The sequence below is a fragment of the Chiloscyllium plagiosum genome, chromosome 44 (genome assembly GCF_004010195.1).
Source record: "Chiloscyllium plagiosum isolate BGI_BamShark_2017 chromosome 44, ASM401019v2, whole genome shotgun sequence".
NCBI lineage: Eukaryota > Metazoa > Chordata > Chondrichthyes > Orectolobiformes > Hemiscylliidae > Chiloscyllium > Chiloscyllium plagiosum.
Window position 1 is genome coordinate 10,565,884 of NC_057753.1, and position 25,539 is coordinate 10,591,422.

A 25,539-nucleotide genomic window follows, 5' to 3' on the forward strand; every position below is an offset into this window, starting at 1 on the left:
CATCGACCACGTCGGGGGGGAAATTGGAAAGTTAAAATCCCCTACTATAACCAAAATCACTTACAAATTTGTTTCTCAATTTCCCTCTGACTATGAGGGGTTCGATAGTACAATCCCAGTAAGGTGATCATCCCTTTCTTATTTCTCAGTTCCACTCAAATAACGTCCCTGGATGTTTTTCCAGGAATTTCCTCCCTCAGCACAGCTGTAATGCTATCCCTTATCAAAAACGTCACTCCCCCTCCTCTCTTGCCTCCCTTTCTGTCCTTCCTGTAGCATTTGTATCCTGGAACATTAAGTTGCCAGTCCTGTCCATCCCTCAGCCACATTTCTGTAATTGCAATGATATTCCAGTCCCATGTTCCTAACCATGTTCATCTGTCTTCCCTGTTCAGCCTCTTGCATTGAAATAAATGCAGTTTAATTTATCAGTCCTACCTGGTTCTCTGCTTTGTCCCTGCCTGCCCTCACTGTTTGACTCGCTTCTTTTCTCAACTGTACCAGTCACAGGTTGATCTTTTTCCTCACTGAGTCCCACCTCCACCACCAGCTTAAATCCTCCCAAGCAGCTCTAGCAAATCTCTCTACCACGACATTAGTCCCCTTCCAATTTAGGTGCAATCCATCCTTCTTGTACAGGTCACTTCTAGCCCAGAAGAGAATCCAATGATCCAAAAATGTGAATTATTCCCCATACACGAGCTCCTCAGCCATGCATTCATCTGCTCTATCCTCCTATTCCTACCCTCGCTAGCTTATAGCACCAGGGGTAATCCAGGTATTACTACCCTCAAGGACCTCCTTTTTAAATCCCTACCTAACTCTCCATATTCTCCCTTCTGAATCTCATCCTTTTCCCTTCCTCTGTTGTTGGTTCCAATGTGTACAATGACCTCCTGCTGGGCCCTCTCCCCCTTGGGAACATTCTGCACCCTGAGACATCTTTGATCCTGGCACTAGGGAGTGAACACACCCCCTAAGGAGTTAACAAACTGCTCAGTGATGCCCGGTTTGGATTCCAGCAGGACCACTCAGCTCCAGACCTCATTACAACCTTGGTCCAAACATGGACAAATTCTGATTTTTCGCTGTCTGTGCCTCGGACTCGAGAGTCCCCGATCACAATTGATTTCTTAGAACCTGACGTACCCCTCATTGCATTAGAGCCAGTCTCGATACCAGAAACGTAGCTACTTGCGCTACATTCCCCCGAGAATCCATCACCTCTCCTCACCCGGGTAATTAAGATACAAACATGAGTTAGCAGAGCCTGCTCCCTCCCTGGATTCATAGAACATAGAACATAGAAGAATACAGCGCAGTACAGGCCCTTTGGCCCTCGATGTTGCGCCGATCCAAGCCCACCTAACCTATACTAACCCACTATCCTCCATATACCTATCCAATGCCCGCTTAAATGCCCTTAAAGAGGGAGAGTCCACCACTGCTACTGGCAGGGCATTCCATGAACTTACGACTCGCTGAGTGAAGAACCTACCCCTAACTTCAGTCCTATATCTACCCCCCCTTAATTTAAAGCTATGCCCCCTTGTAATACCCGACTCCATACGCGGGAAAAGGTTCACACTGTCAACCCTATCTAACCCCCTAATCATCTTGTACACCTCAATCAAGTCACCCCTAAACCTTCTTTTCTCTAATGAAAACAGCCCCAAGTGTCTCAGTCTTTCCTCATACGATCTTCCTTCCATACCAGGCAACATCCTGGTAAACCTCCTCTGCACCCGTTCCAGTGCCTCCACATCCTTCCTATAGTATGGCGACCAAAACTGCACACAATATTCCAGATGCGGCCGCACCAGAGTCTTATACAACTGCATCATGACCTCAGTAATCCGGAACTCAATTCCTCTACCAATAAAAGCCAGTACGCCATATGCCTTCTTCACCGCACTATTTACCTGGGTGGCAACTTTCAGAGATCTGTGTACATGGACACCAAGATCCCTCTGCTCATCCACACTACCAAGATTCACTCCAGTTGCTCCAAGCGATAGATTTTACCGCCAGCCCTCCCTCCCACAATGAAACTGACAGGGCTACTTCCACGTTGTGATGTCATCGATGAATCGAGGGGACAGGGAGAGGCTGACAACAGCCCCACGCACTGCGCCTGCTCCAGATGCCCGGCCGGCACTGTGCTGGCTTGCAGTCTGCAATACTCCCTTCGGTCCAGAGAATTCCCACAGTGTGGAAGCTGGCCACTCAGCCAAGGACTCCAAACCAACCCCCCAAAGGGTAACCCACCCATTCCCCTACCCCTACTGCTCTACATTTATCCCTGACTAATGCATCTAACCTGCACATCCCTGGACACAACAGGTAACTTAGCATGGCCAATCCCACCTAACCTGGACAAAGTTTAAAAAAATCAAACATTACCAAGTTATAGTCCAACTTATTTGGAAGGACTAACATTCACAGCACTGCTCCTTCATCAGGTGGTTGTGGAGAATAACAGAATTCATGGAGAAACATTACAATGTCCTGCCACTGAAATGATAGATTGAACAAACCTGGATTGTTAAGTCTTTCATCGTTTAGAATGGGTTGCAGGTATCAATAATATGTAATTCCCACACCTTCAAAAAGATAAATTAAGGTTTTATAACAAAAGGTGACATCTTAGCTCAGGCAATGCATTAAACGTGTGAGGCCAGAGCCCATCTGTATCTCAATCTTGAGTCAGACTGGTTCTATTTCCAAAGCGAACTTACAAAATATGACGTGTACCAACTGCCTGCAGATTGTGCATTTTTTGCGCAAAATAGAATGCATCTGCAAACATAATTCTGCAAGTACCAATTCACCCCCATGGACCTGTGTGTGCGTGCGTGCACGCTGTATATCTCTATGCGTATTTGATAACAGATGCTTTTATTCTGTTTGTGTAAATATTGTTGTAAATCATAGCTGGGTACTAATAGTTAGATGTAAGGGAGTGAGAATTCTGGGAGAGCCCTATTTCTGATTTACTTCCTAATGAACAAACATTAAGTTCGAACACCTATATACTTTTAATTTTGTTTCATTTTTCTTGTTTGATTCCCTGCTATGAATACACTGTGTGTCTGGTCGGTTGACAGGCTGGAAGATTGTGGGTTGACTGAATTTTTATTGTTCTGGAAGGTGTAAAAGTTGGGGGGTGGCGGTGGCGGTGGAGTCAAAGCTTCAGCAGGAATCCAGCAGAGCTGAGAACAGACCGACACTTACTCTGTGGGAACAGGGAGATCAACAGAGGACAGAGAAACCAGGACCTGAAATCTGAGCTGACACCAGACTACCCTGTGATCAGTACTTTGATTAGCAGGGCTAACCCTCTTCCTTTACTGAGCTTCCCATTTGACTACCCCCTCGATATTCAGGATCCAATCTTTGTCATCCTGAAGCCATGTCTCTGTAAGGAGTCTCAGATCATAATTATTCTCTTCAATGAGTGCAGTCAATTCATTCTCTTTTGTTACAATGCAGCTCACATTCAGACACACCGTTTTTAGTTTCAACTTTTGTGATCTTTCGAATCCAGTTTTGATTGCTGGTACATTTACTCTCCTTATCCCTTTCTATCTGAAATTAATTCCCCAGATCACTACATTGCTCACCAGCCCTGATTTGGATTGGCCATGCTAAATTTCCCATAGCGCCCAGGGATGTGCAGTTAGGTGGGTTAGCCATGGGAAATGCAGGGTTATAGTTTCATAGTAATAAGAAGAGTAGGCCATTGGCCCGTCAAATCTGCTCCGCCATTCATTAAGATCATGGCTGACCTAGCCATCATCTCAGCTCCTCCTACCTCCATTGAGCAAACTACCCTTAATCCCCCACCATCCAAAAGCCCACCCAACTGTTTCTTGAATGCACTCTACTGCTTCGTTGGGCAGAAAATTCCATAGATTCACTACTCTTCAGGAAAAGTAGTTCCTCATCTCTGTCCTAAATCTACTCCCCCTCATCTTGAGGCAGAGTCTCATCCACCAGCAGAAATGACTGGATAGGGTACAGGTTCATCCCCACAATTCAAAGAATTCCCACCTTCCAAGATGTATTCACTCACTCAGTTGCTGTCTCACAAATGAAAGATCTTATTGCAACTTCTCCTGTTCCCAGTCAAGACAAAACATCTTTGAAAGCGGCTCTGAAAGTCCAGTCTTCACAACCACACTCCTGCTTTCACAGAAGCCGATTAGGGTCATACACCACGGAAACAGACCCTTTGGCCCAACTTGTCTGTGCCAACAAGAAATCCTAAATTAATCTAAGTCATTTGCCAGCATTTGACCCATATCCTTCTAAACCCTTCCTCTTCATATCCCCATCCAGATGTCTTTAAATGTTGTAATTGTATCAGCCTCCACCACTTCCTCTGGCAGCCTTTTCCATACATGCACCACCCTCCATGAAAAAGTTGCCCCTCAGGTCCCTTTTAAATCATTCCCCTCTCACCCCTAACATACACCCCTCTAGTTTTGGACTTCCCTATCCTGGGTACTCACCCTATCCTGCCCCTTATAAACATCTATAAAAGGTCACGCCTCAACCTCCAATGCTCCAGGGAAAATATCCGTTGCCTATTTAGCCTCTCCCTGTGTCTCAAACTCTCCAACTCTGGCAAGAGTCTTGTAAATCTTTTCTGACCTCTTTCAAAGTTTCACAACATTGCAGGGAGACCAGAACTGAACACAGTATTCGAAAAGTGGCCTAACCAAAGTCCTGTACAGCCACACCATGACCTCCCCACTCCTTTATCAATGCTCTTACCAATAAAGGAAAGCATACCAAATACCTTCCTCACTCTTCTCTCTACCTAAGACTCCATATTCAAGGAACTGTGAACCTGCACTGTTAAAGTACAGATATGAGACCGCCCAGGGAATCCCTTATGGACTCAGACCCGTAAGTAACCAAAGTCCTGTACAGCCACACCATGACCTCCCAACTCCTTTACTCAATGCTCTTACCAATAAAGGAAAGCATACCTTCTTCACTCTTCTCTCTACCTAAGACTCCATTTTCAAGGAACTGTGAACCTGCACTGTTAAAGTACAGATATGAGACCGCCCAGGGAATCCCTTATGGACTCAGACCCGTAAGCCTCTCTTTCTTGGTTCGTCCCGGAGAGCATACTCTTTGAAAGTCCGGAATTTAAAAAACTCTTACAGACAGATTAGTTTAATTTTAGTCATCCCCTTTATTTACCAATAGCATCACTGTTACAACAAAACACTGTAAGCCAAACTAGCTAGGTTCTAATAACCTAGGAGAGTAGGGTACCAGCTGTTCCAGCAGGCTACTCCATTTATACAAATGGCTTCCTTTATACAAACATTGCATGTTCTTAATTAGACAGATAACAGTGAAAGACAATAATTCGTAAGGAAGAAAGGTTAATTGACAGGTCTATGTACGCTTGACTAATCACTCCTACAGGCCCTAAGCCATTCATCAGGTGGGAAAAAACATACCCAGCCGAGTTAAGTGCCTGCTAGCGAGATAAACTCCTGTTAAAAAGAGGTACCAGTCTCAGCTAATGGGAGAATTCATACATAACCTTGCACAGCTCACATGTCAGATACAATGGTTTTACAAAATGGCTTCTTAGCAAGGAAGGCAAACTTTTGACCATTAAATGGCTTCCCAACACATTGTGCCAGAATCTCTTCAATTTTCAGCCTAGAATAATTTCTAAGCGAGGAGCAGACTCCTGCTTTTTAAGCACTGAATCATTCTGTACCTGAGGCTGAGATGTTACCATAACGTTGCATTTGTTTAGTTTTTGATTCATTAGTTTTTGAATTAGACGTGCTTTCTTTTCAGGGTGGTAATTCAAATTCAAACAAGACATAAGATCTGATTAGTTAGAGCTGACAGTGAGGCAGTCTGTAAGGTCGGTAGAGTGATCTGCAAGAAAAGCAAGTTAAAGCTTCATCAATATTACCTTTTACTTATTTAATAACCAGTAATGGCTACTCAATACCATCATAAGTCCCAAAATGCAATTAAATTCAATCCATAGCAGGTAATCACTAAGAGTTAATTTTCTACTGGCTCTAACAGCCTCAGCACCAAAATGGTCTCTCTCTCTATTGTTCTTTTGAACTCTCGATTCAGGGACTTGTAACAGCAAAGATGTTTTGCCCTCTGTCTGCCTTGCTTGCAAGGGGTAATAAGAATCCATTATAATTGACAGGACCTGACCGTCAAATACAAGGCTTTTGATAGTACCGAATTTTGTTTCGGGGTCAGAATCAATCACTGTCATTAATTTCACAAGGGAACAGCCGTGAATGTAATCACTTGGTGTCCTGTTCACACAGATTCACTGACACTAAGGCAAATGTTTTTAATTGCCTTAGGGCATCCTGGTATCACTTGGTGAGCATAGATGTTTTTATTTTCTGCATGCCTTGAGTTCCCCCCTTTTTCTGAGTCTTCCTGCTTATTTTCTAGAGTGCAGCAAACGTGTTCTATAATTTAACATTACATTTTAGTCTAAATGTTTAAAGACAAGTTTTAAGGCAATAGACATTCTCATTCCCTCCTTTTGTCATTTCATGACAACTACTTGGCATACATAAGTATAACTAGTCCATTCAGTTGATTTGAATTTTCAATAAAGTCAAGTGGCTCCTCTGGTGAGTCATCATCCGGAGAAGCAGAGTCTGAAAGATACTGGACTTCAGCATGAAAGTTCGGGCATGGAGGTACAGGGGTAGACAAGGAATGATTAACCAGATTCCTCTTTGGCTTAGGTGAAAAGCTACATACGGTCCATTTCACGCATAAGTGGACAACCATGTATATTCCTAGGATGAGACCAAGAACTATCTGTACGTCCCACACAATCCATCCGCACAGCGACCATAGCCAGCAAGCAACACCTCATCCACATGAATTGGACAACGGTGGGGCAGGTATCTTCCTTGCGTCTTGACCTGGTTTGTTGACATTTTGTCATCATCCAAAATGTCTTTCGAAAAATCATTGATGTAGGTGCAACATTGCAGGCCAATGACTGAACAAGCGCCTCCTTCTTTAGCAAGGAGGAGATCTAGCACTAGCCGATTCTGGAGCGTCATCGTCTGGGTCTCCTGTAACTATTTCTCCACCAGCTTCAAAGCGTGGGCAGTTGAGTTGGCATGGTTTTCGATGTCATACGCAAGGTTGCTTACCTGATCGAGAGCCATCTCAACACCCCAGCCAGGAATAAGACCTGGTCCACCAGGTTCGTTGATGGAAGATGATGTGTAAGTCCCGTTTTATCTTTTCCCTCTACTTTTTATTCCGTACCGATCCACATGTTGGTGGGCGTTCCATTCATCATCTACTCAGCTACTTCATGGTGGAGGGTAAAAAGTTGTAAGGTGTATATGAGGGCACAACGTCCGTACCAGTTATTGGGTAAATATGGGTAGGCATGTTTTCGCATAGACAGTGAAGGCTAGGAGGAGTTCCAAGGGTGCACTTCTGCGAGTGAATGACGAGTCCACTCAGAGCAAGAACTGAATCTTGGAAATAGTGGGTGCTATCAAGCGTCTGGTTGTCCAAGTATATAAATGGATGGAGAGCAGGTGTATGACCAGTGTCTTTTATAATATTATTGCATAGTTTTTGTTTCAGTTGCCCCATGTCGTAGGTACGGGAAGGTCTTTCAATGCACCATTCTAACAGCAGATCAACGTTAACGGTGAATCCTTCAGGTTTGTTAGTGCACTTCACACAGCAACTCGCTTCTTCTACCAAATGGGTTTTTCCCATTGCATATGTGGGTGAGTTCTACTTATACACACTACATCAGCATGATGGAAGAGTGAGCAGATAACACACAGATCAGGGGGTTTAGCTTGAATAAAAAAACCATTACTAACAGAAGGATGATTGGGAGTGCATAGTATTTTGGTCTTTCTTTATCTTTCCAGCTCGTCTTGTTAATTACTGTAGCTACTGAATATAGGAAACGTGTAAAGGTATTTCTGTCAGTGGCAGTAGGTCAGATGGGAGAAGATTCCATAGAGAAGGTATAGATGGTTAGTCTCATGGCAATACGTGCCTTAGAGTTTAGTGATTTTGGTACTATGTGCTCAATACTGTAATCTGTACCGTTCATTTTGAGAAGGGAACAGGCAAACATTCCAAAATAACAGTTTTCGGTTGACAGAGCGGATGAGGTTATGGAATTGTGCCATCTTGTGATGACTGGCATAGAAATGGTGTGAGGATGACAATAAGGTCAAGATTGATGTTTGGATACACAATGAGAGCAGTTGAAATGAGTCTCAACTGGGCACCTGCATTCATGACTTCCAATGGTATTAGTGCAGGTTTAATTTATACAGTCACATTGGAGTTTTAGCCATTCTGAGATATCACAGATGGGTTGGTTACATCTGGGAGTACGTACTTGGGTTGGGCTTTCATCGGATGTCTGTAGCAGTACTAACACTAGGACTGAGGGGGATACAAGCTTGCAATGTCCTTTGTAGACCAATGTTGAACATCCTTCTAACTTTACTGCAATTTCGGTTGTCAAAAGAATTTGATAAGGATCTTTCCAGCGGGGGCCTAATTTTTCACAATTAAAGTCTTTCAATAGTGCATAGTCACCAGGGTTAATGCCTTTAAACATTGGAGCTCTTTCTTCTTCCTTGCCTGGTACTCAATAGGCTTCTTTGACCTGTTGACAAGACTGCCGTCAGGTATCTGTGCATTTCTTCCACCATGATATGCACATCAACAGGGTGTTGGGCAGTTAATGGTGCAGATCAGGGAGTCCTCAGGGGCTTCCCATACAATCAGTTCAGCTGCTGAGAATCCTGCCTTTTTCAGTGTCATGGTTCTCATATTAAAAAGGGAAATTGGGAGTACTTGCAGCCAATTAAGGCCCATTTCTTCTACCAACTTGCTTAGCTGACCTTTTAAGGCTGTCTCTACAATTCCTGCTGCTCGGGGATGATTGGCACAATGGAATTTTTGATTCATATTCAAACTCTTACATAGTGCCTTGTTTAGCTCTGCACAAAAGTGGGGGCCATTATCAGCACAGACCATTACTGGTATTCCAAATCTGGGCATGATTTCCCTTAGTAGAATTTTACAAGTAGTTGTTGCTGTGCAGTCAGTACAGGGATAAGCTTCAATCCATTTACTAAATACATTGATTATCACTATGTATTTAGCGAATTAGATTTTATAGCGATAATGAGGTGTCATTGTTATAAGTACTGTTACAATTCTTACAATACTTATAACAATGACATCTAGGTAACTATAAAGTCTAACTGGATGGTATCAAGAGGTACACGTCAAGGGCGTTTCACCTGGTGCAGACTTTACTCCTTTCCCAGGATTATGCTTTTGACAAATTAAGCAATTTGCAGCTGCTTGTTTTGCTTTCTCTTGCAGGTAGGGATTCCACCAAGTTTGGAGAATTCTGTCCACCATTCCCTCCTTACGTACACATGTACGTGTGTGAACATAATCAACTAGAATAGGCAGAAGTGAGTCAGGCTGACATGTCTGTCCTACCAGCGTAACCCAAAGCTTATTGTAACTACATAACAACCATGGTTCACCCATCTTTCTCTTTCCTCATCAGAGGCACCCCCGATGGGTCCGTATTTGCTTAAGGTCAGGCACGGTCGGGGTTTCAAAAGAGAAAATAGGAGAGTTTCCCTTTGGTTTTCTATTCGTCATTTGAGTAACCATGTCATTTTGTTCAAAAGCTGCTTTCTTAGCAGCCGCATCAGCGACGTTGTTGCCTTTGGAAGCAAATTAGGAGTGAACAGAACATTTGGTAATTGCCAGTTGAGAGGGAAGTTGAATAGCACTGAGGAGATTAGTAATATTGACAGCTTTGAGGAGAAGGGTTCCTGAGGAGGTAAGGAAGCTGCGCTGATGCCAGAACGTAGCGGGAATCAGTACAGATATTGGCTGACTTTCCTTCAGCAAGTATGCAGGCACAGGTGAGAGCAAGGAGCTCAGCTTGCTGGGCAGAACAGCGTGTGTCAAAAGAATAAGCTTCTATTGTATGGGACAAAGTGACAATCGCATATCCTGATGCGTGTTTGCCCTCTGGAGAGACAGAAGAACCATTGACATAAAGTGTAACAAGAGTATGATTCGTAAGATCAGGATGTGGTTTAGTAACAAGGTCATTTATGAGAACACAATCATGGGGAGGATCAGGCAGTTCAAGAGGTTCTTCCTGCAGGAAGGTAGCAGGGCTAATGTTAGAGCAGTATTTAAAGGAGAGAAGCAAATTCTGAAGTAATGAAATCTCATAGCGACAAAGACGAGCCGCAGTGAGGTGTTGAGTACATTTAGAGGTAAGCAATGATACCACAGAATGCGAGGTACAGACTTCTACATTTTGATGTCAAGTTATATTAGAGGTAGCCAATACCATAGTATGGATGGTAGGGAGAATCTGGGTGCAGGAAGGCATACCTTGAGCAATGGGGTCAAGCTTATAACATAATAGGCAATAGGGTGCCAAAGGAGCTATGGTGCTGAGTGAGAACAGCTGTAGCACAGGTGTCAAGGATGGCAACATAAAGATGGAAGTGGCAGTCATACAAACGTCGGCCTAGCGGGGGTGCTGAAGAAAGGGAAGTTTTAAGCTCCGTAAAAGCTTGTAGTTGTTCAGGGGTGAGTTCATACCGTTGAGGTGCATTAGACGAGGACAGGAGAGATAATTTTTGGGTCAGAAGGGCACAATTAGGAATCCATTGTCGGCAATGATTGACGAGACCTTGAAACGAACACATCTGTTTAGGAATAGTTGGAGGATCAATACATTCAGGTGTCAAGCGCTGATCGAATTCAGAAATGAAAGTACCTAGTAATTTAACTTCTTTCTGATTCGTCTTAACTTTGCTGGGGGGTACAATTTAGCCACATTGATGTGGATGGTTTAGTAAGGTAGCAGAGTCATTGTGATTGGACATTTCGTCAGGGAGGAGGTCATCGATATATTGAACTAGAGTAGAGTCTCCAGGAAATTCAAGTGATTCAAGCTGGGTGCGAAGAGTCTCTGAAAGAGAGTGTGGGTGAGTGAATAAACCCTTGAGGTAGGCAGGTCCATGTATATTGGTGGCCCTTAAAAGGAGGCAAAAATGTATTGGGCTATCTGGATGCAAAGGAAGACAAAAGAATGCAGGTTGGAGGTCAACGATAGTGAAGATCTTGGCATCAACTGGAACTTGGCTGAGGACAGTAGCAGGATTGGCAACTGGAGGATGATGAGGCTCAATGATTTTATTTACTTCACGAAGGTCGTGAACGACATTCAGGACATCCCGGTGTAGGGATCGGAAAGATAGGTGTATTGACAGAAGAATGGCATGGGACTAGAAGGCCTTGCTGTAGAAATGAATCAATGACAGGTTGAATGCCAGCTTCACCTTCTGGTTTCAGGGGGTATTGAGATATAGACAGGAGGACAGAATTAGGTTTGATCAGAACATTTTATTTACTTTACGAAGGTCTTGAGCGAGTTGCCATTCAGGACATCCCGGTTTAGGGATCGGAAAGGTAAGTGTATTGACAGAAGAATGGCATGGGACTAGAAGGCCTTGCTGTAGAAATGAATCAATGACAGGTTGAATGCCAGCTTCACCTTCTGGTGTCAGGGGTATTGAGGCATAGACAGGAGGACAAAATTAGGTTTGATCAGAGTGGAGATGGGTGGGACCTTAGCAAGGCCCACTTCTGTTTAGGAGGCCACCCAGACTCTAGGATATACTGCGTCCTGTGGGTGAGGGTGGGTGTGACGACGATGATGAAGGCTGCCATGAATCAAGGAAGATTGTACATAAAATAGGATCGATCCTTGAGCAAGCAGCTGAATTTCATGGGAAGTTGGATCAGCATGGTCAAAAAGTGTCAAAACCTACTTCTTGGGCTTTATGTTCTGGGTTCAAGTGAGTGGTGACACAGGGGAAAATGAGGGGGTCAGTTTTCCAGATATGAAGGGGAACTGACACGAAAGAACGCCACCAGCTGGTGACCTGATCTCACCAATCACCCAAGAGTGCTGAGTAGTGCCCACTACTCACGTGTTCAAACCTGAGATCATTCCCGGGTGAGTCATAAGCTAAAGTAATGTGGGGGTGAGGGACGCCATGTAAAATAGGATCGAAAGAGTGAGGATCCAAATCAAGTGACCACCATCGAGGCAGTTTTGGTTTGGTTTTGACGCATTGAACAAAATGAGGTAGATCCTGAATCAGGATACCATCATGACATTCAATAGTAATATTTAGAGGACAGAGATCTCTAGCGAGTAGAGGGATACGTAATCCATTAGTAACAACAAAGCCAAAAGGGAGCGTGACAATTTTTCCACACTACTGTCAGAGGGGCAGCTCTTGGACCAACGATCTATTAGAGGAACCATCAAACATTGCAGGATTTCATCATCCTCCAAGATTTGAAAAATCAAAAGCATGAGCAAGGTAGGTGGAAAGTGACGAAACAGTGGCTCATGTGTCAACCATGAATTCAATATCATGGCCATTAATGTTAAGAATTAGTATGGGCTAGCATTAAGTAAGGGAAAATTTAAAGCAGAAGGATGATCTATATCCGGGAGTCAGTTTTGAAAAGGATTATGTGCGGTAAAAGGGGCAACCTGCTGAGGCCGCTGGGGAGGGGGACCAGGAGGTTGTCTGTTGTTTCTGCTGCGGTGATAAACCAGGGGCTGGTTTGGCAAAGGGCAGCTCTTGGACCAACGACCTGGTTGATTACAATTGAAACAAAGATGTGATTGTTGGGGGACTCTAGAAAGTGGGGGAGGCGGTGAAGAGTGAGAGGGTGTATAGGGAGTAAGGGGCATCATGGACCGTTGGGGAGGATTCATAGGAGGACCCCAAGGTCCATTTGGATGTTGCGAATACACAGTAACATTCCTACTATCCTGCCATACTGGATGACAGTAAGAGGGTTCCATTTGATAGTCTGACTGACCTTGCGGATAGATAGGCCTAAATCCTGGGTTTAGTTCTGTCTTGACCGTGCCAATGGTAGCCTTACTGTTGGGATCCTTTAGTTCCCAGAGTAACAAACCTCTCAGCTGAATTGTGCAACCGCGGCATCTTGTGGGCTTTAATACCTTTCTGTACCTGATCAGGTAAGATGGTCATACATAGGGCATTAAATTGGAGTGATCGCCCTTATAGGTAGTTAGCGTTACCAGGGTAAGTACCATATCATTCCTTAAAACGGGTAAGGAATTCCTCAGCCCCTTTGTCCAAGCTGGGTTTACATGTTAAGGCTTTACCCACATCAACTGCACGACGCACTGCTTGGTGGAGACCGGTAATAATCCAATCTGATAGGTTCATCCTGGTGCTGGGCTACAAGCCGGGTATGATTATTACATTGTAAAATTTATAAGAACTCAGCCCATTGTTTAGGGGAAGGCTGCACTCTGACGTGAAGTAGGTCTGGGGAGGCAGCATTATAAATGGTCTTAGTCCTATTAATGTAATTAACAGATCCCTCAGGATTCCTTCCATAATCTGCAGCCTTATTGATAATGCTTGAGTGTCATGAGGTTTCCATGGTTGATAAAGATCCACAAATTGGGCTTGTCCCGCCGAATTCTTATTCGGCTGAACAGTTGGGGGGGGGGGGGGGGGGGGTCATGACCTTTGGCACGTTCATCATCAGAGTAAGGGGGGAGGGTTGAGGCAGGGAACTGGATGTGGTCAGCTGACAGGATGGGAGGCATAAAATACTTCCTCCTCCGAATCAGTATCCCATCCACAAATGGATCAGGATTCTTTAGTAATGGGTCTTTGGAAGAGGGGGAGGGTGAGGTATAAGGAACAGTCCTTGTGAGCTTCGTCCTGCACAGCTGCAAGTGCAGTCTGTTGTTTATTCACCAGTTTCCTTTTTTTTTGGTGCCCTTGACGTTTCAACGTAGATTCTGAATCTTTGCTTTTTTTTTTATTTTCTCCCTGGTCAATTCCAATTCTGCTTCTAAATCATGTGCTTCACATTTACTTTTTAGGTCTATCCAATTTAGTTCAGATCTTTCCTCAGTTAATGGACTAATACCCCTTTTAATACAGTTTTGTCTCCATGATGATTGCATGGATTTTTTCCATTTTTCCCAAGCTACCTTTTTCCACGCTGATAAGGCTTCTTTCTGTTTACATCCCTTTTTTTTTTCCAAATCCCTTGTTCAATTTTAATGAGCAGATTTGAATCATGTGCGCCTCCTAGAGACCAATCATTCTGTTGAGCAGCTGCGGCTGATATTCACTCTGGCGCGCACACATGAACATTTTAAGGAGAATGAGGCACTCACATTCCAGAAGTCTCATAAATCCTGGGTGTGGCACATAGCTGGCACCTATCACATTTCCAACGCCCCTCCTCCAAGTCCCTCCTCCCTACCTTTTATCTTCTCCTGCTGAACACTCTCTGCTCATTCCTGAAGAAGGGCCTGTGCCCGAAACGTCGAATCTCCTGTTCCCTGGATGCTGCCTGACCTGCTGCGCTGTTCCAGCAATAAAGTTTCAACTTTGATCTCCAGCATCTGCAGACCTCACTTTCTCCACATAGCTGCTTAACTAAGTGTGCGAGAATCACTGGACAACTTTATTTTTTAACATGACAAAAGCAGCAGCCCCTCTCTAATATTTCATAAACAAAGAATAAACACGCAAACAGAACAAAACCAGAACAAACAAACAAGACAAAACAGCAAAGCAAGCCAAGCGAAGTTGAACAGATACAAAGAGAAGATAATCTCAATTTAAAACTTTCAATAATCAACAATCAGACAACGAACAACAGGACTAATGATTTCTGCAAAACATTCTCAACATTGTAACACCCTGACAGTTTCTGTTTTTAGTACCTATTTAAACGATCTCATTTAGGGTCCCGTCAGGGTACTGTGAGAGTGAAATGGGGAAAGCACCACACAAAGGTGCAGACCAAGAGCAATTAAGGTATAATCTTACTTTGTGGGCCCATTGGTCTCCCGGCCAACCCTGAAGTGGAGCTCCTCTTTTCCAGTTTCACTCAAATGTAGCCCTTGTTGGAATCCTGCTTGCAGCGCCAAATTGATAAAGTACAGATATGAGACAGCCCATGGAGTCCCTTGTGGACTCAGACCTATCTCGGTTTGTCCCGGAGATCGTACCCTTTGGAAGTTTGGAATAAAAGTAAAACTCTTGCAGACAGTTTAGTTTAATTTTGAATTATCCCCTTCATTAATAGCATCACTGTTATGACATAACTCTGATACCTATAAGTCAAGCTAATCAGATTCTATTAACCCAGGAGAGTAGCTATCACTCTTCTTTCAAAAGCCCAAGCCAGCTACTCCGTATACTAATCACAAATAGACTATCTTTGTACACAAGTACAAAGACAGTACTGTCACAAACATGCTTTCTTCATACAAATTTTTTTACAAAAGCACTGCATGTTCTGAACTACACAGATAACAGTGAAGGACAATAATTCTGGAGAGAGGTTAATTGATGCAGAGTTTCATTTCGAGGTCAGAATCAAACACTTACTAATTTCACAAAGGAACAGCCTTGAATGTTATCGTTTGATGTCATGTTAAGACAAATATTTTGAATTGCCTTACCCTCCCTGCCTGTCTATTTTCTAATGTGCAGCAAATGTGCTCTATAATTCAACATTATATTTTAGTCCAGATAGAGTCATAGTCATAGAGATGTACAGCATGGAAACAGACCCTTCGGTCCAATCCGTCCATGCCGACCAGATATCCCAACCCAATCTAGTCCCACCTGCCAGCACCTGGCCCATATCCCTCCAAACCCTTCCTATTCATATACCCAACCAAATGCCTCTTAAATGTTGGGTATATGAATACTCAACATTCATATGTTGAGTATGAACCACATCCACCACATCCTCTGGCAGCTCATTCCATACACGTACCATCCTCTGCATGAAAAAGTTGCCCCTTAGGTCTCTTTTATATCTTTCCCCTCTCACCCTAAACCTATGCCCTCTAGTTTTGGACTCCCCGACCCCAGGGAAAAGACCTTGCCTATTTACCCTATCCATGCCCCTCATAATTTTGTCAACCTCTATAAGGACACCCCTCATCCTCCGACGCTCCAGGGAAAACAGCCCCAGCCCGTTCAGCCTCTCCCTATAGCTCAAATTCTCCAACCCTGGCAACATCCTTGTAAATCTTTTCTGAACCCTTTCAAGTTTCACAACATCTTTCTGATAGGAAGGAGACCAGAATTGCACGCAATATTCCAACAGTGGCCTAACAAATGTCCTGTACAGCTGCAACATGACCTCCCAACTCCTGTACTCAATACTCTGACCAATAAAGGAAAGGATACCAAATGCCTTCTTCACTATCCTATCTACCTGCAACTCCACTTTCAAGGATCTATGGACTCCAAGGTCTCTTTGTTCAGCAACACTCCCTAGGACCTTACCATTAATTGTATAAGTCCTGCTAAGATTTGCTTTCCCAGAATGGAGCACCTCGCATTTATCTGAATTAAACTCCATCTGCCACTTCTCAGCCCATTGGCCTATCTGGTCAAGATCCTGTTGTAATCTGAGGTAACTCTCTTTGTTGTCCACTACACCTCCAATTTTGGTGTCATCTGCAAACTTACTAACTGTTCCTCTTATGCTCGCATTTATGTAAATGACAAACAGTAGAGGACCCAGCACCGATCCTTGTGGCACTCCATTGGTCACAGGCCTCCAGTCTGAAAAACAACCCTCCACCACCACCCTCTGTCTTCTACCTTTGAGACAGTTCTGTATCCAAAGGGCTAGTTCTCCCTGTATTCCATGAGATCTAACCTTACAAAAACATCTTGCAGAATTCACTTCAAATCATATCTGTTGAATCACAAAAAGATGATGCTCAATTTACCAAATGACGGACAATTACTGGTAATGAAGGAAAACCATTGTAAAGAATGTATATATCTTAAATGAATATCTACTCTGCCTTGGATAGCAACAACTTAATTTTTTTTGTCAAATTGACAACTGCAATAGCAAAACTTTAGAAAATCCACCATTGAACCCAATCTTTAATTAACATTTTTTTTTCAGGAAATCCATTTCAGACTTCAGGCTTTTCCAGCTACATTAGCATGAAGGAAGGGTTCGGCTCGGTGGGGAAAGGCTGAGTAATAGCAACATCTTGGCTTTCACTCAAGTATTCTCTGAAGGAAAAGAAATGTGTCTGGATGGGGACATATCCAGCAGGATGATGATTATGGAGCTTTCAGTAAAAATGTCTCATTTGAATCATCCAAGCTTAGAAATGGAAGAACATCTCTCTTCAAGGTTACAGTTCAATTTGCTCTTTCAATATTCCTTGAATTTAAGGCTGTTGTATAGTAGGGTTTACTTATGATCCATTAAAAGCAGTATCCAGTCTCATCTGAGTGCAGAACCAACTCAACCGACTGAACAAGTGAAACAACTATTCTGTCTGCTGCTTAGATGTGACATCCTCTCTCCCTCTCTCTCTCTGTTGACCCAACAAGATACCAGGGCTGGACGTATCACTCTCTGAATACGATTGCTGATCTACAGTTTGCTTCTGCTGCTGAACATAAGGATTTAGAAGCTGCTAGCCTGATCCCACACAAAGCACAAAAACAGACCGTTCACCCATGCCTGCGCAGAGGAGAAATTTCACTTGGAACAGATCACAAAATAACAACTGTTACCAGTCCCACAACTCATGTTCTTCCCATGGACAAAGTTAAAAATCACACAACACCAGGTTATAGTCCAACAGGTTTATTTGGAAGCACTACCTTTCCGAGCACTGCTCCTTCATCAGGTGGTTGTGGAGAATGAGATCATGATCACTGAAGTTATAGCCAAAGGAGTCAAGTGTCATTGAAATGTGATACATTAAACAATTTTAGATTAAATCTTTCATCTTTTAGAAAGTGTTTCTGCTCTTTGGTTTGTAAATCCCATAATGTGTTTTTAATTGCCTTCTCAAGAATGTCATTTAATTGCAGAACTTTTCTAATAGGTGCGAATTCTGTCTGTGACCCAACGTTGAGTCAGACTGACATTTTTCTTAGAAAAGCTCTGCATTTAAATGTCATTCTTGAGAAGGTAATTTATAGATTAGGGTGTAGGTTCGGGTGGATTGGCCGTGTTAAATTACCCACAGTGCCCAGGGATATGCAGGTGAGGGTGGATTGGCCGTGTTAAATTATCCACAGTGCCCAGGGATATGCAGGTGAGGGTGGATTGGCCGTGTTAAATTACCCACAGTGCCCAGAGGTGAGGGTGGATTGGCCGTGTTAAATTACCCACAGTGCCCAGGGATTTACAGGTGAGGGTGGATTGGCTATGCTAAATTACCTATAGTGACCAGGGCTGTGCAAATTAGGGTGGATTAGCCATGGGAAATATGGAGTCAGGGGATGGGGATGGGTATGGGTGGGATGCTCTTCAGAGGGCCAATGTGGAATAGACGGGCCAAATGGCCTGCTTCCACACTTTTGGGATTCTATAACTGCACCTGCATTTCCCACTTCCTCAGCGAGTTCATTCTACATGCAAACCACCCTCTGTCAAAACATTGCCCCCTCAGGTTCCTTTTAAATCTCTCTCCTCTCACCTTAAAGAAATATGCCTCCTACTTTTGAGCCCCCCTACGTGAAAGAAGAGTCCTTTGCTATTCACCTTACCTCCACTCCTCATGATTTTCTAAATCTCAATGAGATCACCCCTCACCCTCCTGTGCTCCAGTGAAAAAAGTCCCAGCCTCTCCTTATCACTCAAGCCCTCCAGACCTGGCAAAGTCCTGGTAAATCTTTACCAAACCCTCTCTAATAGTACTCTTCCTATTAAAGGGCCACCAGAACTGTACTCAGTACTCTGAAAGTGGCCTCACCAACATCCTGTACAATCTCAACATGATGTCCCAACTATTATACTCTACAGTGTGAACAATGAAGGCAATGGTGCTAAATGCCTTCTTAGCCACCCTGTCTACCAGTGACGCAACTTTCAAAGAACTACATACCTGAATCCCTATCCCCCCCATGTCTTTGTTTTACAACACGATCCAGGGCCCTACCATTAACTGTACAAGTCCTGCCCTCCGTTGTTTTGGCAAAACGCAACCCCTCACTTTTATTCATACCTCTCTCATACACACATACATACACCCTGCAACAATCTCTCAGGTTTATACTCCATCACATTCACACTTTATCAAAAGTGCACACACTCTTACGTACACTCTCACGCACAAACTCACACATAACTCGATGGGGTGAAATTGTATTGGCAGAATTATATTTGCAGGTACATTCGATTTTGCTCAAAAAGCACAGAATCTGCAGGCAGTCAATCCATGTAATACTTTATTAATTCCTACTTTGGAAATTGAATCAGACTGGTTCAATATTGGGATACTGACAGACACAAACCTCACATCTTTCATGCATTTGAGCATTTTTAAAATATAAATGCTTCAGTCATCTAAAGAACGTGACTTAAAAGGTGTTCTGGGATTTACACATTAATGAACTGAAACCTGCAACCCATTCTAAATTATGAAAGATTTAACAGCAATCTAGATTTGTTCAAAATATCCAAACAGCTGCATGCCACTGATCTTTCACTATAAAGTCTGTGTCTTATGATCCTGCTCCACAGCTACCCAATGAAGGAGCAGCCCTCCTAAAGCTAGTGCTTCCAATTAAACCTGTTGGACTATAACCTGGTGTTGTGTGATTTTTAATTTTATCCACCCCAGTCCAACACTGACTCCTCCATATCATTTCTAGTGAACACAGCCCACACCTCTCAGTGCTGCCATTAACCTTTACAATGCTGATGAAACGACGCACTCCGCACTCCTGAAAAATTTATAGTTTCTAACGATACTAGCTCCTCATTCACTGCTCCATCTGATACACGACATTGGAAACTTAGTGCAGGAAGCTGAAAGAAAGGAGCAGCTTTAAAACAAAAAACTCTTGGTGCTCAAAGCTTTCAATAAGAGTCTGAGCCCAGCAGTAAGTTCAGGTAATCTTTATTGTGACCCAACTTTGTTACAGCTTCAGATCTCCCCAGCAAAAAGGTGCAGAAAAAGTAGCTGCTTTTTAAACAGCTCAAGGCCAAAGCGCACACACTCCCCCCTCCCCGCCACCCGTCCCCACCCACTCCATCCCACCCCACCTCACTTTCTTTACTATTGGTCACCACAGAGTTGTCCCTTTGTAACTGGATGCTTGGTACAGCTGTAACCCAGAGGAAGTATTGCTTCAATCACAATTTCAACCCATACCCTGTATCCAATTAAGTTTCTCCCCGCCCATCTGCTGGGGAAGGAATCAACCGCACTGCTGCGGGTGTAGGCCAGACCAGGTAAAGGATGCAGCTGGGACGACTGAGTGAATCCTTTCCCACAACAGCGGTTTCCTTCCCTAAAATGACGTGAGTGAATCAAATGGGGATTCCATTCCCCACCCAGAAAATGGTTTCATCGTTAAATTCTGACCTTCAGGTTTCTGATCGGATTCCAATTCCACCATCTGCCATGTTGGGATTTGAACCTTGGAGTCTCCGGAGCTAGGTGGATATTCCAGTTGATAACGGCACTGGGCCATCGCTCCCACAATCCCCCTGCGATGGCACGTGAACTTGCTGGTGCCTCTGCAGGTGGGAGGAGCGGGTGAAGGCCATCCCACACTGAGAGCAGGTGAAAGGCCTCTCCCCAGTGTGGACCCGCTGGTGCCTCCGCAGGGCAGAGGAATCGCTGAAGGCCTTCTCACACTTGGGGCAGGAGAATGGCCTCTCCCCTGTGTGGATCCGCCGGTGGGTCAGCAGGGCGGAGGAGTTCCTGAACGCCTTCCCACACTCGGGGCAGCTGAAGGGCGTCTCTCCCGTGTGGATCCGCCGGTGGGTCAGCAGGTGCGAGGAATTCCTGAAGGCCTTCCCGCACTCAGGGCAGCTGAAGGGCCTCTCTCCCGTGTGGACCCACTGGTGCCTCAGCAGGACGGAGGAATGTCTGAAGGCCTTCCCGCACTCGGGGCAGAGGAACAGCCTCTCCTCTGTGTGGACCTGCCGGTGCCTCAGAAGGATGGAGGAATTGCTGAAGGTCTTCCCACACTCTGGGCAGAGGAATAGCCTCTCACCCGTGTGGACCCGCTGGTGGGTTAGCAGGTGGGAGGCCTGGGTAAAGCCCTTCCCGCACTCTGGGCAGAGGAACAGCCTCTCCCCCGTGTGGACCCGCCGGTGCCTCAGCAGGTGGGAGGCCTGGGTAAAGCCCTTCCCGCAATCGGTGCAGGAGAACGGCCTCTCCCCCGTGTGGACCCGCTGGTGGGTCAGTAGGTTGTAGGCCTGAGTAAAGCCCTTCCCGCACTCGGTGCAGGAGAACGGTCTCTCCCCAGTGTGGATGCGCCGATGGGTCTCCAGGACAGACGGGGCACGGAAGCCTCTCCCACAGTCGCCACACTTCCACGGTTTCTCCACGGGGTGGGATCCCTCAGGTTCCTCCATGGACAAAGCTTTAGTCACACACCACTGCGTGTAGAGACCCTTCCTGCCGTGAGTTCCTCTTTCCAGACTGTATAACTGTTTCAGGACCACACTCAGTGCTCTGCAACAGTAGGGTCTCTCATCCAGTCCCACGGATACTGAAATTGTACTGAAACAGGAATGAAAAAGCTTGGCTCCTTCTCACAGAATCATAGCTGAAAATCGTTGCGGTCCTGATGGATTGAGTGACTGTCAGACATTGTTGTCAAAGTGAGGACTGCAGATGCTCAGAGTCAGAGTCGAAAAGTGCAGTGCTGGAAAAGCACAGCAGGTCAGGCAGCATGTGAAGAGCAAGAGAGTTGACATTTCGGGCATAAGCCCTTCATCTGTTTTTGAAACTTCCGTCTTCAGTTCTTCAAACACTCTGCAAAAAGAGATTACAAAAGTCATTATTGTCAGTGCAGGGTAGAAATTCAGAACAAGCAATTCTACTTTCTGTAGAACATTTCTTTTGTTATTCCACAAAATTGAAAGTACCATCCCACTCTCTCTCCCTCTGCTCTAACTAATTCTCTAGAAGGTGCTGATCCAGAATCCTATGGGGCAGAACAACAAAAACGCTATGACTGACATTTCTCTGAATTTTGAATAACTCCACCTGAAAGTTAATATCTTTCACAACACTGAGATACTGCTGAGAGTGAGCAGGCCTGATTTTTGGAAATAAACTGTCAATTCAGGATGAACCGGTGTTGTCACCCCATTTCCCTATCAGTCAAAGCAAACACTCAGACACCAGTATGGTTTTACCTTCTTCATCTTTATTCTGGGCTCTGAAGGGAGAGAGAACGATCATCCATGTGCACAGAGACACGAGTTCTCAGTCTTCCCTCGAACAACAGATTCTTAATGAACTAGTCACTTACAGGGAGCAACATCCAAACAAGGCAACATCCATATTGAATGGGTGGCCGTTACAATCAGTGAGTGTCAATAGTAAAGATTAAACAATCTGGGGTTATACAACAAATACTTCTTCATCTTGTTAAATGGGTTTGCATAATGAATGCTTTTCCACCTTGTTCGACCACTACCCTTGCCTCCACCACCTCATTGTTTACTGCAAGTTCTTATAGGATCCAAGCTGAGCCTTTGTCCCATACAACTCAAAACTTAACTCTTTCCGTTCCTACTCATACCTTATAACTTGCTCATCTGTCATGCAGCTTCTTGAGGAACAACCAAACACAAAATGGTTAATGCCCCTCGGAAGTGGGGAGCAAAATTAGACATCAAGGCACTAACACCGACACCAGAGAGATACTGCACATAAAGACATGGCAAAGGTTTGTGGAAAGGTAGAGTCATAGAGATGTACAGCACAGAAATAGAGGCTTTGGTCAAATTCTTCCATGCCAACCAGATACACTAATCGAGTCCCATTTGCCGGCATTTGGCCCATATCCTTCTGAACACTTCCCATTCAAACACCCATCCGGATGCCTTTTAAATGCTGTAATTGTATTAGCCTCCACCACATCCTCTGGCAGCTTATTCCATACACACACCACCCTCGGTGTGAAAACATTGCCCCTTGGGTCTCTGTTAAACCTCCAACCACCCCCCCACCCCTCCCTCCCCACCACCAAAGCCCTTACCCTAAATCTCATACCCTCTAATTCTGAATCCCCCCCATTCCCAAGTAAACGACCTTATTTATTTACCCTATCAATGCCCCCCATGATTTTGTAAGGATAGGCCTCAGTTTCTGGCCTATCCTTCCGTTCCGGGTAATTAAGAGACATACCTGAGTTTGCAGAGTCTGCTCCCTCCCTGGATTCACTCCAGTTGTTACAAGTGACCACATTCTCTCCCCGCCCCCTCCCAGGGTGAAGAGCTGCCGAGAGGGCGGGGTTTCACTCTGAAACTGACAAAGGCCCCTTCCGCGTTGTGACGTCAGCGATGACTCAGACGGTCGAAGGGGCGGGGCGAAGCCGACAGTGGGCCCGCACTGCGCCTGCGGCTCCCCTGCCCTCAGAGAATCCCCAGCATGGAAGCAGGCCACTCGGCCCAACGAGTCCACACCGACCCTCCCAAGGGTAACCCACCTACATCCATTCCCCTACCCCGCACAACCCTGCATGGCAAATCCACCCTAACCTGCAAAACACTGAACACTAGGGGAATTTAGCATGGCCAATCCACCCTAACCTGGTCAAAGTTAAAAACACATCAGGTTATAGTCCAACAGGTTTATTTGGAAGGACCAGCGTTCGGAGCACTGCTCCTTCATCAACTGGTTGTGGAGAATAAGATCATAAGGCACAGAACTTACAGAAAAACATTACAGTCCTGCCACTGAAATGACATATTGAACAAACCTGGATTGTTAAGTTTTTCATCTTTTAGACTGGGTTGCAGGTATCATTAATATGTAAATCCCAGAACTTCCTGGAAGGCACGTTATTGAGATAAATTAAGATTTTATAACAAAAGGTGACATCTCAGCTCAGACTATGCATTAAAGGTGCGAGGTCAGAGTCTGTCTGTATCCCAATCTGGAGTCATAGACTGGTTCTATTACCAAAGTGGACTTTACAAAATATTACATGTCTTGACTGCCTGCAGATTGTGCCTTTTTTGAGCAAAATATATTATATCTGCAAATATAATTCTGCAAATACAAATTCATCCCCATGGACTTATAGGTGTGTTGATGCACAAGAGAGAAAAAAAATCTATTTCCCTGCTGTATACCACTATGTCTATTTGATAAAATGCTTTGATTCTGTTGATGTAAATGTTGTTGTAAATCATAGCTGGGCACCAATAGTTAGATATAAGGGAGAGAGAATTCCTCAAGTAGGGCACTATAAGAATCCTGCGAGATGCCCATTTCTGGTTTACTTCCTAACGAACAAACATTAAGCATGAGCACCTATTTATTTCTAATTTTGTTTCATTTTTCTTGTTTGATTCCCTGCTATGACTACACTCTGTGTCTGGATGGTTGACAGGCTGGGAGATTGTGGGTTAGGGCTTGATTGACTGAATGTTTTTTTTGGAGAAAGTGAGGACTGCAGATGCTGGATATCAGCGCCTAAAAATGTGTTGCTGGAAAAGCGGAACAGGAGAATCGATGTTTCGGGCATAAGCCCTTCTTCAGGATTGTTCCAGTAGGTGCAAAGGGGAGTGGTCAAAACTTCAATAGAAATCCAGCAGAGCTGAGATCAGACTGACATCTTACTCTGTGGGAACAAGGAGATCAACAGAGGACAGAGAAATCAGGACCTGAAATCTGAGCTGACACAACACTTCCCTGTGATCAGTGCTTTCATTAGCAGTGCCAACCTTCCCTCACTTCCCATTTGACTACCCACTCAATATTCAAGACCCAATCCTTGTCATCCTGAAGCTATGTCTCTGTAAGGAGTCTCAGATCATAATTATTCTCTTCAATTTGTGCAGTCAATTCATTCACTTTTGTTACAATGCAGCACACATTCAGACACACCATTTTTAAGTTTCAATTTTTGTGTCTTTCGAATCCAGTTTTGATTGCTGGTACATTTAGTCTCCTTGTCCCTTTCTATCATTCTCTGATGTTCATTTTCCACATCACTACATTGCTCACTGGTCTTGATTTGATTTGGTCATGCTAAATTGTCCATAGTGTCCAGGGATGTGCACGTTAGGTGGGTTAGCCACGGGAAATGCAGATTTATGGTGTGAAAGTTTCAACTCCAGACAACAAAACTTGCAGTTCAAAGGTAGAGGGTTTATTTTCGGACAGTCGGCGAGAGATTCTCAGTGACACCAAAAGGAGTCATGTAACCTGCTTGTGGTGGCACTTCTCAGTGAATCTCTGCACTTTACATGCAAGCAGTTTTTTTATATCTTATTTGGGCGTGGCTAATACACATGTCTACAAGTTACACGGCTAATTGCTATTATGTTGATTAAGACAGGAAATTCACAACTTTACAATGCCTGGATATTGCTGACTTCCTGTGACAAATA

At 44.3% G+C, this 25,539-nt stretch overlaps 1 protein-coding gene across 1 annotated transcript in view; it reads right to left on the minus strand.

Moving 5' to 3' along the window:
• LOC122543653 (zinc finger protein 208-like) overlaps positions 1–25,539 on the minus strand; it is a 99,940-nt gene that overhangs the window by 61,784 nt on the left and 12,617 nt on the right. The window contains exon 3 of the mRNA XM_043682470.1: positions 20,612–21,943. Within this exon, the coding sequence (XP_043538405.1) occupies positions 20,612–21,540 (929 nt within the window). The 5' untranslated portion in view covers positions 21,541–21,943. The remainder of the gene's footprint in view (positions 1–20,611; positions 21,944–25,539) is intronic.